Source organism: Phocoena phocoena, chromosome 7 (assembly GCF_963924675.1).
Source record: "Phocoena phocoena chromosome 7, mPhoPho1.1, whole genome shotgun sequence".
NCBI lineage: Eukaryota > Metazoa > Chordata > Mammalia > Artiodactyla > Phocoenidae > Phocoena > Phocoena phocoena.
Genome location: NC_089225.1, coordinates 62,962,250 through 62,975,902, shown reverse-complemented (window position 1 = coordinate 62,975,902; position 13,653 = coordinate 62,962,250). Strand labels below are relative to the sequence as shown.

The window sequence follows — 13,653 nt, the reverse complement described above, 5'->3', positions numbered from 1 at the left end:
CTATAAGACACTGATGAAAGAAATTAAAGATGATACCAACAGATGGAGAGATATACCATGCTCTTGGATTGGAAGAATAAATACTGTGAAAATGACTATACTACCCAAAGCAATCTACAGATTCAATGCAATCCCTATCAAATTACCAATGGCATTTTTTATGGAACTAGAAGAAAAAATCTTAAAATTTGTATGGAGACACAAAAGACCCCGAATAGCCAAAGCAGTCTTGAGGGAAAGAAATGGAGATGGAGGAATTAGACTCCCTGACTTCAGACTATACTACAATGCTACAGTAATAAAGACAATATGATACTGGCACAAAAACCGAAACATAGATCAAAGGAACAAGATAGAAAGCCCAGAGGTATACCCATGCACCTATGGTCAACTAATCTATGACAAAGGACGCAAGGATATACAATGGAGAAAAGACAGTCTCTTCAATAAGTGGTGTTGGGAAAACTGGACAGCTACATGTAAAAGAATGAAATTAGAACACTCCCTAACACCATACACCAAAATAAACTCAAAATATATTAGAGACCTAAATGTAAGATCAGACATTATAAAACTCTTAGAGGAAAACATAGGAAGAACACTCTTTGACATAAATGACAGCAAGGTCTTTTTCGATCCACCTCCTAGAGTAATGGGAATAAAAACAAAAATAAACAAATGGGACCTAATGAAACTTCAAAGCTTTTGCACAGCAAAAGAAACCATAAACGAGATGAAAAGACAACCCTCAGAACGGGAGAAAATATTCGCAAACGAATCAACGGACAAAGGATTAATCTCCAAAATATATAAACAGCTCATGCAGCTCAATATTAAAAAAACAAACAACCCAATCCAAAAATGGGCAGGAGACCTAAATAGACATTTCTCCAAAGAAGACATACAGATGGCCAAGAGGCACATGAAAAGCTGCTCAACATCATTAATTATTAGGGAAATCAAATCAAAACTACAATGAGGTATCACCTCACAGCAGTTAGAATGGGCTTCATCAGATAATCTACAAACAGCAAATGCTGGAGAGGATGTGGAGAAAAGGGAACCCTCTTTCACGGTTGGTGGGAATGTAAACTGATACAGCCACTATGGAGAACAGTATGGAGGTTCCTTAAAAAACTAAAAATCGAATTACCATATGATCCAGCAATCCCACTACTGGGCATATACCTGAGAAAACCACAATTCAAAAAGACACATGCACCCCAATGTTCACTGCAGCACTATTTACAATTGCCAGGTCATGGAAGCAACCTAAATGCCCATCAACAGACAAATGGATAAAGAAGTAGTGGTACATATATACAATGGAATATTACTCAGCCATAAAAAGGAACGAAAATTTGTCATTTGTTGAGACGTGGGTGGATCCAGAGACTGTCATACAGAGTGAAGACATAAAAAGAAAAACAAATATCATATATTAACGCATATATGTGGAACCTAGAAAAATGGTACAGATGAACCGGTTTGCAGGGCAGAAATTGAGACACATATGTACAGAACAAACGTATGGAAACCAAGGGGGGAAAGCCACAGGGGGGCGGGGGTGGTGGTGGTGTGATGAATTGGGAGATTGGGACTGACATGTATACACTGATGTGTATAAAACTGATGACTAATAAGAACCTGATGTATATAAAAAAAAAAAAAAAAAAAGATTTCCCCCTGAAAACCAACAGGGAGATCATTCAGTATATAAAAGGATTTAAAGGGAAAAAAGTCACCCCAGGGGTGCTGCCTCCTCCTCATATTGTCAGAGGACCAGATATATGCACTTGGAGCAGAAATACCAATTGTTTTCCTTCATGCTGTGGACTTGGATAAGAAAAATGTCTCCTCCCCATAATCTGACCGTTTACTTTGGCTCCACCTATGTATCCCTTACAAGAAAATTGGCTAATTTTGTTCTCCAAGACCAGAGAGCCATTGATTTACTTGGGTGGTCTAAGGACACCTACTCTCCTGATGAACATTTCTGGGTGACACTTAACAGGATTCCAGCTGTCGCTCCGGGCCACGTGGGCTGCGGACTGCCCAAGTGGACTACATCTCCCAAAGGGCTCTACGGGCACGCCAAAAGGAAGTGGCTGGAGCATCTCCCACCTCCACGCCGAGAGGAAGAGGTTCTATCCGTGGCCTTGGCGCTTCTCTTTCCTTTCGCACCGGTTGCCGCTGCGGAGCATGGCAGGTCCATGTGTGCAGTGAGGGGCGCTATTCCTGGGCCAGTAGCACCCGAGCCCTGGGTTTGACTGCGTCCACCCTGCCACGGACCCCAACACCATTATCGAAGCCCTGCGGGGCACCATGGACCCAGCCCTGCATGAGGCCATGGAGCGCCAACTCAATGACGCACACAAGTCTCTGAATTTTGTTTCAACACTGCTTCAGATTACTATGTCAGAACAACTGGATTTACCTGTGAGACAGGCAGGTGTTATCTATTTGAAAAATATGATAACACAGTATTGGCCTGATCGGGAAACGTCACCAGGGGATATATCCCCTTATACTCTTCCAGAAGAAGATCGACATTGTAGTCGAGAAAATATTGTAGAAGTCATTATCCACTCTCCTGAGCTCATCAGGGTACAGCTTACTACATGCCTTCATCATATTATCAAACATGATTATCCAAGTCGCTGGACTGCCATTGTGGACAAAATTGGCTTTTACCTTCAGTCTGATAACAGTGCATGTTGGCTAGGAATTCTTCTTTGCCTCTATCAGCTTGTGAAAAATTATGACTACCCATCTTCCTGCTAAGGAAATGTTCCAGCTGTTGCTCCAGCCTCTGTCAGAGTGAGTGCCAGTTGTAGTTCTGGTATAAGAAACCAGAGGAACGGAGTCCATTGGTAGGAGCAGTGCAATGTTTCCTGCCAGTTCTAAAGGACCGTTTTACCCAGCTTCTTTCTGATCAGTCTGATCAATCTGTCCTCATCCAGAAACAAATTTTCAAGATCTTCTATGCTCTTGTTCAGTATACTCTACCACTGGAGTTGATACTGATAAACCAAAAGAACCTGACAGAATGGATAGAAATTTTAAGGACTGTTGTGAACAGGGATGTACCTGATGAAACACTTCAAGTTGAAGAAGATGACAGACCTAAGTTACCATGGTGGAAATGTAAGAAGTGGGCTTTACGTATCTTAGCAAGCCTTTTTTTTTTTTTAAGCCATGCGCTCCCTGAAGGTTTTCGGCAAAGCATTTTTTTTTTTTTAAACAGAGAACAGGAGTATTTTTAAATTTATTTTTAAATGTATTTATTTATTTTTGGCTGCGTTGGGTCTTCATTTCTGTGCGAGGGCTTTCTCTAGTTGCGGCAAGTGGGGGCCACTCTTCATCACCGTGCGCAGGCCTCTCACTATCATGGCCTCTCTTGTTGCGGAGCACAGGCTCCAGACGCGCAGGTTCAGTAGTTGTGGCTCACGGGCCTAGTTGCTCCGTGGCATGTGGGATCTTCCCAGACCAGGGCTCGAACCCGTATCCCCCGCATTAGCAGGCAGATTCTCAACCACTGCGCCACCAGGGAAGCCCAGCAAGGCTTTTTGAAAGATATGGAAGCCCTGGCAATGTTTCCAAGGAGTACAATGAATTTGCTGAAGTATTTCTGAAGGCATTTGCTGTTGATGTCCAACAAGTTTTATTGAAGGTGTTATATCAGTACAAGGAGAAGCAATATATGGCTCCTCGAGTTTTACAACAGACATTAAATTATATTAATCAAGGAGTTTCTCATGCTCTCACCCGGAAGAATCTGAAGCCTCATATACAAGGCATTATCCAAGATGTTATTTTTCCATTGATGTGCTATACAGATGCTGATGAGGAACTTTGGCAAGAAGACCCCTGTGAATAGATACGCATGAAGTTTGATGTGTTTGAGGATTTCATCTCTCCTACCACTGCTGCCCAGACACTTTTGTTTACAGCTTGTAGTAAGAGGAAAGAGGTACTACAAAGGACTATGGGATTTTGCTACCAGATTCTTACAGAACCAAATGCTGATCCTCGAAAAAACAGATGGAGCCCTGCATATGATTGGCTCTTTAGCTGAAATACTTCTGAAGAGCAAGATCTACAAAGATCAGATGGAATATATGTTGCAGAATCATGTATTCCCTCTCTTCAGCAGTGAACTAGGCTACATGAGAGCGAGAGCTTGCTGGGTCCTTCACTATTTTTGTGAAGTGAAGTTCAAAGTGACCAGAACCTGCAAACAGCCCTAGAGCTGACACGAAGATGTCTGATTGATGATAGGGAAATGCCTGTTCAAGTGGAAGCTGCCATTGCACTTCAAGTGCTGATCGGCAGTCAAGAGAAAGCTAAAGAATACGTCACACCATTCATCCAACCTGTCATGCAGGCTTTTCTTCATATTATAAGAGAAGCAGAAAATGATGATCTTAACAATGGAATTCAGAAAATGATCTGCGAGCACAGTGAAGAAGTTACTCCTATTGCAGTAGAAATGACACAACATTTGGCAATGACATTTAATCAAGTAATCCAGACTGGGCCAGATGAAGAAGGAAGTGATGACAAAGCAGCTACTGCTATGGGAATCCTGAATACCATCGACACACTTCTTAGTGTAGTTGAAGATCACAAAGAAATAACCCAGCAGCTTGAAGGAATCTGCTTACAGGTCACTGGAACTGTTTTACAACAGCATGTCTTAGAATTCTATGAGGAGATCTTCTCTTTAGCACATGGTTTGACATGTCAGCAAGTGTCTCCACAGATGTGGCAGCTACTACCTCTGGTATTTGAGGTTTTTCAGCAAGATGGCTTTGATTACTTTACAGATATGACGCCTCTGCTTCATAATTATGCAACAGTTGATACAGACATACTTCCGTCTAATACCAAGTACCTTGAAATGATATACAGTATGTGCAAAAAGGTTCTTACAGGAGTTGCAGAAGATGCAGAATGTCATGCAGCAAAATTGTTAGAGGTGATAATTCTGTGGTGCAAAGGGCGTGGCACTGACCAGTGTATTCCCTGGTTCGTGGAAGCGGCATTAGAGAGACTGACAAGAGAGGTGAAGACAAGTGAACTTCGAACAATGTGCCTGCAAGCTGCCGTTGCAGCTTTGTATTATAATCCACACCTACTTCTCAACACCTTAGAACATTTTCGCTTCCCTAATAATATTGAACCAGTTACAGATCACTTTATTACACAGTGGCTTAATGATGTTGATTGTTTCTTGGGGCTTCATGACAGAAAGATGTGTGTTCTGGGCCTATGTGCTCTTATTGATATGGAACAAATACCACAAGTCTTAAATCAGGTTTCTGGACAGATTTTGCCAGTTTTTAATTCTTTTATTTAATGGATTAAAAAGAGCATATGACTGCCATGCAGAACAGGAGAAAGACAGTGATGGTGATGATGAAGCTGAAGATGATGATGAAATCGGAGGAACCGGGGAGTGATGAAGATGATATTGATGAAGATGGACAAGAATATCTGGAGATCCTGGCTAAGCAAGCGGGCGAAGATGGACATGATGAAGACTGGAAAGAAGATGATGCTGAAGAAACTGCCCTGGAAGGCTATTCCACAAGCATTGATGATGAAGATAACCCTGTTGATGAGTATGAGATAGTTAAAGCTATATTTGAACTATACAAAATCGTAATCCCGTGTGGTATCAGGCTCTGACTCATGGTCTTAATGAAGAACAAAGAAAACTGTTACAGAATATAGCAACTCTAGCTGATCAAAGAAGAGCAGCCCATGAATCCAAAATGATTGAGAAGCATGGAGGATACAAATTCAGTGCTCCAGTTGTGCCAAGTTCTTTCAGTTTTGGAGGCCCGGCACCAGGGATGAATTGAGTTACCACTTTCCTGCAGTGTGATTGTAGTGAAGAGCTTGTGTTCCTCCTAGTAGCGGTTCCAGAACTGGTTCATGTTACCCACTCTAAACTAACTGATCAATAGATGGACAAAAAAAACCCCAGGAGGTGGGACCTGATCATGCAACTTGGCACTGAAAATGAATCCAGAAGGATTTTGGTGGGGGAGGGAGGTAACTTGGGGGGCAGGGAGTATTTTCTTTATTTTTTGAAGAAAGTAAGTTTCTGACTAAAAGTTCAAGTGACACTGTGGAAATCTGAAACAAGAGGGGATGTCATGAAGGCAGCTTTTCTTTTTCCGAGGAAAAAACTGGCATGGGCTACAGGCCTATTTAAAATGTCTCATTTACAGAATAAGCTCAGAGGTAGATGTAATTTTTACACCTATGAGTATTTGTCCGATTTCTGTCTCTTCCTCACAATTGGGTATCTATTCTTTATATGTAAATAAGATAAGGTAATCGATAGCCTTATTCAATCTTCGTCATTTTCATCATCAAAGATTGTTCCTGTGTAGATTACTGGACATTTATTGTAGTACTACATAACTGATTTTAAAAATGTGCAAATGAATTAACACTTTCCTATTGAAACAAGCCTGCAAGCCTATGTATAAAATAGCAAAATGTTTGCTGTTTATAAAAAGATGGGATGTAATGGGGTGGGGGGCAGGGGTAATTTCAAGTTATTAATTTAAAAATAACTAGCAATTTTGTACCTGGTGACTTTGTGGTGCACTCACCTCTGATAGTGACTTGAATTTGGTACGTTAAAAGGCGTTAGTGATATTTCATTGCTGCTAAAAATGGCAACTCCCTCTGTGTCCTGTTTTTTCTTAAAGCTCTCAGTGTACAAGTGGATATTTGGATAGAAGACCTTACTGTAACAAATAGGAAAGATGATATCTGAAGCGTAAATTGGATATAAAATTCTACTCTTAAAGACTTGATAAAAGAGTATGGCTAAACATCTATATATGCAATCTATTAGAAGAACTTAATTCTGCAAAAAAAAGAACTACCATACAGCCCAGCAATCCCACTACTGGGCATATACCCTGAGAAAACCATAATTCAAAAAGAGTCATGTACCACAATGTTCATTGCAGCTCTATTTACAATAGCCAGGACATGGAAGCAACCTAAGTGTCCATCGACAGATGAATGGATAAAGAAGATGTGGCACATATATATACAATGGAATATTACTCAGCCATAAAAAAACGAAATTGAGTTATTTGTAGTGAGGTGAATGGACCTAGAGTCTGTCATACAGAGTGAAGTTAAGTCAGAAAGAGAAAAACAAATACTGTATGCTAACACATATGTATGGAATCTAGAAAAAAAAATGGTTCTGAATAACCTAGGGGCAGGACAGGAATAAAGATGCAGACGTAGAGAATGGACTTGAGGACACGGGGAGTGGGAAAGGTAAGCTGAGATGAAGTGAGACAGTGGCATGGACATATATACACTACCAAATGTCAAATAGATAGCTAGTGGGAAGCTGCTGCATAGCACAGGGAGATCAGCTCGGTGCTTTGTGACCACCTAGAGGGCTGGGATAGGGAGGGTTGGAGGGAGACGCAAGAGGGAGGAGATACGGGGATATGTGTATATGTATAACTGATTCACTTTGTTATAAAGCAGAAACCAACACAACACTGTAAAGCAATTATACTCCAATAAAGATATTTTAAAAAAAAAGAGAGAGAGAAAGGTGTCTGCTCTTTGAAAGGCCCTGAGGTGAGAATGAAGACAAGCCATAGACTGGGAGAAAATACTTGCAAATCATATATCTTGCTAAAGAAATTGTGTCTAGAAAAAAATGTATATTTAGATATAAATATATCCTAGAAAAAGAATATATTTATTCTCAAAACTCAATAATAAAACAAACAACCCAATTAAAAAATGGGCAAAAGATTTGAACAGATACTTCACCAAAAATGATACACAAATAAGCACTGAAAAGACACTCAACATCATGTATTGCTAGGGATATAATAGTACACAGCTATCAAAATTAAAATACTGACTATACCAAGTGTTGACGAGGAAGAGGAATAACTACAGCTCTCATACACTGGTGGTGGGAATAACAACAGTACAACCACATTAGAAAGCAGGTTGGCAACTTCCTAGAAATTTAAACGTATGCCTACCATATGATCCAGCCATTCCATTCCTAGGTATTTACCCAAGATAAATCAAAACACACGTCCATACAAAGGTTTATGCAAATGTTCATAGCAGCCTTATTTGTCATAGCCAAAAATTGGAAAGAACTCAAAGGCTCATCAGTAAGTGAATGGATAAATGCATTGTGATATATTCATAGGATACCACTATTCAGCAAGAAAAAGGAATGAACTACTGATAAACACGACAACATGGATGAATCACAGAATAATTAGGATGAGTGAAAAAGGCCAGACAAAAAAAAGATGAAAAACATTTTTGCAAATGGCTGTTTAAATTAACCTTGTCTATCTTTATGTTGTCATATTAAAGCTATAGCCCTGAAACCCTTTAAATACTATAGGAAGATTCCGTACATTATATTAAACCATTCCATTTATATAAAATTCTCCATGTAAACCAATGCCTAGTGACAGAAAGCAGATTTTCGGTTGCCTGGGGGACCAGTTAGGGGGTGGGGGAAATTGGAGGAATTAGAAAAGGCATGAGGAAACTTTGGGGATGGTCACTACGTTCACCATTTTGTTTGTGGTGATCATTTCTTGGGCAAATATGTAGGTCAAAACTTACCAAATGCTTCATTTTAAATATGTACAGTTTACTGTATGTCAAGTTATTCCTCAATTAAGCTGTTAGAAAAAGGAGGAGAAGTAGGAGAAGGAGAAGGGAAGAAGGAGAAAATAGATACATGAGCTTAGAGAAGTGGCGTTTGCTAGAGAGAGAAGTTTTGGAAGTCATCAGCGTGTAAATGGTACTTCAGACCCTGGGAATGAATGAAATCACTTAGGGAGAGATTAGTCAGAAAAGAGAAGGGGACCTAGGATGCTGCCATAAGAAACACCAAAATTTAGAAGTTTAGGATGGAGAGGATCATGACACATTCTTTGGTTTTCTTAAATTGTTTAAATCCAACCCATATCAAGTTTAAAGCATCTGATCACCATTTTATTCACTATAGGCTGAACCAATAGGAATGCAGACCCATTTAAGAGAGCTTGTAACTTAACAATTATTGTGTCTTTTTTACTTGCTCCTATTCATTAGTCCATAGCACTTAACATGACTATTGTTGATCTTAATTGACAGAAGTCATCTTTTGTTTTTTCCTTAATGCTATTATTTTAAGCTTTTATTCAAAATTATTATAGTGAAAATATTTCTTATATTTCTATGAAATATGCCAGCATATTTTAAAGATATATCGCATTCTAACTTATTTAATGTTCAGCTAACAACATTATATTTGGCATGTGTCATCAACAGCATACAGAACATAAAGGTATTCACAGAAATGAAAATGCAAACATGGTCATTTATCTTTTTTATAAATTTATTTATTTGTTTGTTTTTATCCTTGGCAGTGTCGGGTCTCCATTGTTGTGCATGGGCTTTCTCTAGTTGCGGCGAGCGGGGGTTACTCTTCCTTGAGGTGCACGGGCTTCTCATTGTCGTGACTTCTCTTTTTGCAGAGCACGGGCTCTAGGCGCACGGGCTTCAGTAGTTGTGGCTCGTGGGCAGTAGAGCACAGGCTCAGTAGTTGTGGTTCATGGGCTTCGCTGGTCCGTGGCATGTGGGATCTTCCCAGGGCAGGGATCAAACCTGTGTCTCCAGCACCAGCAGGCAGACTCTTAACCACTGCACCACCAGGGAGGCCCAACATTGTCATTTTAATTGATATTTATGATATATGTGTCAGTGTATCCTAAATTAAGTTGATTAGAGTATAAAAATACGTAACTTTTGTGTTTAAGCTTAATGTAAATTATTTCAAGTGACTAAATTAACTTTGTCCATTTATTTCTATTTTGTTATTTTAAAGCTAAAGACCTGAAATGTTCTAAATACTCCAGGAGCTTTTTAAATTCTCATATTTACATCAGAAATGGAGTTTTAGTTTCAAAAACCAAAAAATCCAATGCATCTCTTCCCTCAGTCTTCTCTCCATCTCAAACTATTCACTCTGCTTCTTCCTGCCCATTACCAAATATTTCCATCAGTGTTTATGCTCGCTGGCTCCACTTCCCATCCTTCTCAGCCAATCAGTCTTCTCAAAATGCTCTCTCAAAGTCCACCATGAAATCACGCCCCCCAGCATCCCTGAGTACTCTTCTAGTCTCCTGTTTCTTGAGCTCACTGCAACATTTGAAACTACAGACGGCTCCATTCTTTTCACAACTCCCGTTTTGTTTGTTTGTTTGTTTATTGCTTCTGGGATCCTACCTCCTCTTACTTTGCTGGCTTATCCTTTTCAGTTCCTGAGTTTTTCATTCTCAGCTTAAATTTTGAATTTGCATGCTTCTATTTTCTACCCTTTTCATTCTCTTCCCTCTTCTTGGACAATCCTAGCCCCATCCATCCATGTTTTTCCCTTCAGCCTCCTAAATTATTTGCATTTTCATTTGTTCTCCCTCTTGGAGCCAAAACACCCTTGCCTACTTTAGTTTCTCAGCTAGCTCACACTGGACCTGAAAGACTCAGGTTAAGAAAATATGTAATTCTTAATGGCTTAGAAGCCATATCTGTTCAACAATAAGCAAGCCTGTTAGCAGAGAATAAACTTTACCATAACTATGTTGCAATACTGTGTAAAGTGACAACTAGACAATCAGCTCCAATTCTCAACAGAATTACTTGAGGGGTAGTTTTCGGACAAACAAACAAAAACAAATATAAACTTGTGGTTGTCAGTTACTGAGCAGTATATAAAAGTTGTAGGAAAAGGCACTCGAAAGTAAAATCTAAGAAAGGGTACGAACTTCCCACTTGGCCCAGAGCCAGGGCTCATTCTACATGAATTTCATCAACATCCTGTCTAGTTGAAAGTAAACCAAAGTAAATTAAGGTATAATTTGCAACCAGAGGATACAGCATTGTGCTGAAGCCTAGAGAGGCTCTGTTCCTAGTGTTTCTGACTCCTCACTGTTCTAGATAAAGCAACTTAAGTGCTACACTTACAGTATAAACCTCTTTGGACCAAACCCAAGATATATCTACAGTGAGGTCCATTTCAGTGTTTAGGGAACCCAGAGGATTCGGAAAGGCTTTATTCTTGTAGGTGCCACTAATGCAAGAATTTGTCTTATTGTCACAAAAGCAAATTTCTCTTCATTTCTAAATCAAATTATTCACTGAAGGAATTCTTCATCAAAATCACAGTTTATGAGGAATAGACTGTATATAATTTGTACCCATGTGTTCTATAATCATAGAAAATTAACCTGTATAATCAACTATCTTTTCATTTCTTAGAAATACTTTCTTTGAGTTTTCTAAATAAAATCTGTGTTTGTAGCTGTTATTATCTGAAGTTTAATATGGACCTCAATCTTTTAATGTCCGTCAAAATATTCCATGTGTGCATTTGGTAAAGAAAAAAGGGGCAGGTGTGTGTGTGTGTGTGTGTGTGTGTGTGTCTGTGTGGAGAGAGAGAATATAAAAGAGAGAATGGGATTAAGAGATGATACGGAAATTAAACATTTATTCAAATTAATTTGTATATAAGATAAATGATGTGAGTCATAAAATATTAGAAGTTTTAATACACATAAGATTTTAGTTATGAATTTTTTAAATGCTTATTTGAATGATGTCTACATTCACATGTAAAATCATTTGCATATCGCTCAGTAACACACCTGTTTTTCTTATTTTTTTACTTTTGTGATCATTTTTATACCTGCATCACATGAAAACAGTTAGTGAGCTGTCCACATTAAATTATTTTTAAAACTATTTCTCTCTCAATAGTTCCTCTTACTTATAAAGTAGCAGATAACATCAGTGCATATGTACAGTTAAAAGAAAGACATTCTGTTTATTATTCTTTGATGAAGCTTTACTAGAAATGGGTTATATTCATGTAGTTTGAAGATGAGAACAGAAAATTATAAATCTTAGAGAGACTGCAAGTATGGAGCTGGCACGTCAATGACATTTATAAAGAAGATTATCTTAAACAGCTGTCCATTAATAAGTTTCTGAGCATACTGCTTGGCAGACACATTTATAACACAGGGAAGAGCCCACGAAGGCTTTTATTTCAATTACTGTGACGATTCTCCAGGGTGACTCTTGGTGTCCAGGATGAAAGGCCATTGTAGTTAGTCAATACATTTTCTACTACTGATTTTCTCCACTAATAAGATTGAAGTACATTATTTGTTTTAGGTTTCAAGATCTTAAAAAGGGTAAAGATGTTAGACTTTACAATTAAGCAAAACCCTAAGGTACTGGGGAAGGGTGGGTCCTCTCTGTAGAAACCTGTCTTGTCAAGAGTTATTGAGCTGATGACTAATTATCTATACTGACTTGTACCAGAAGGCAACTGACCACTGCACGTTAATACTGAAAGTAAGCTTCTCAGCAAATCAGCAGATGGAAACTTCCCACAGGATTCTCAGAGCAAGGGCTTTCAGCATGTTTTGATTATTCAAGATGTCTATTCATTAATTTTGAAAAGAACACTGCAACGCCCCCCCCCCACCCCAAATTTTTTTTCGGAAGAGTTAACTTAAAGCAACAGGAAGTAAAATGTTGATCCTGAGATCACAGGAAGAACAGTATCTGACCTACTGCTCTTTAACATACTGTTGATTTTCTTCAAAAAGGATAATAAGAAGGATATTTGCCTTTCCTTATTTATGTATTTCCTTTACACTCTGCCAGTTCACATGATTCAAAGACTTCTGTCCTAAACAAGTGATTGCCAAAGCCCAGCATTATAGAGAAAGAAAACAATTAATTGCTCGTGGATATTTGCAAATGAAGCAACTGACAAAGGATTAATTTCCAAAATTTACAAGCAGCTCATGCAGCTCAATAACAAAAAAACAAACAACCCAATCCAAAAATGGGCAGAAGACCTAAATAGACATTTCTCCAAAGAAGATATACAGACTGCCAACAAACACATGAAAGAATGCTCAACATCATTAACCATTAGAGAAATGCAAATCAAAACTACAATGAGATATCATCTCACACCGGTCAAAATGGCCATCATCAAAAAATCTAGAAACAATAAATGCTGGAGAGCGTGTGGAGAAAAGGGAACACTCTTGCACTGCTGGTGGGAATGTGAATTGGTACAGCCACTATGGAGAACAGTATGGAGGTTCCTTAAAAAACTACAAATAGAACTACCATATGACCCAGCAATCCCAATACTGGGCATATACCCTGAGAAAACCATAATTCAAAAAGAGTCATGTACCAAAATGTTCATTGCAGCTCTATTTACAATAGGCCAGAGATGGAAACAACCTAAGTGCCCATCAACGGATGAATGGATAAAGAAGATGTGGCACATATATACAATGGAATATTACTCAGCCATAAACAGAAACGAAATTGAGCTATTTGTAATGAGGTGGATAGACCTAGAGTCTGTCATACAGAGTGAAGTAAGTCAGAAAGAGACAAATACCGTATGCTAACACATACATATGGAATTTAAGAAAAAAAAAATGTCATGAAGAACCTAGGGGTAAGACAGGAATAAAGACACAGACCTACTAGAGAACGGACTTGAGGATATGGGGAGGGGGAAGGGTGAGCTGTGAC

The 13,653-nt window shown here is 38.9% G+C and overlaps 1 protein-coding gene across 1 annotated transcript; it reads left to right on the top strand.

Annotated features, from left to right (window-relative positions):
• Positions 1 to 1,850: 1,850 nt before the first annotated feature.
• LOC136125390 (importin-7-like) lies at positions 1,851 to 5,870 on the top strand. Its single transcript, XM_065880154.1, is given in 9 exon segments — positions 1,851 to 2,144; positions 2,251 to 2,765; positions 2,843 to 3,177; positions 3,561 to 4,042; positions 4,044 to 4,221; positions 4,224 to 5,347; positions 5,349 to 5,444; positions 5,446 to 5,650; positions 5,653 to 5,870. Coding segments are annotated over 9 exon segments (3,447 nt in total).
• Positions 5,871 to 13,653: the final 7,783 nt, after the last annotated feature.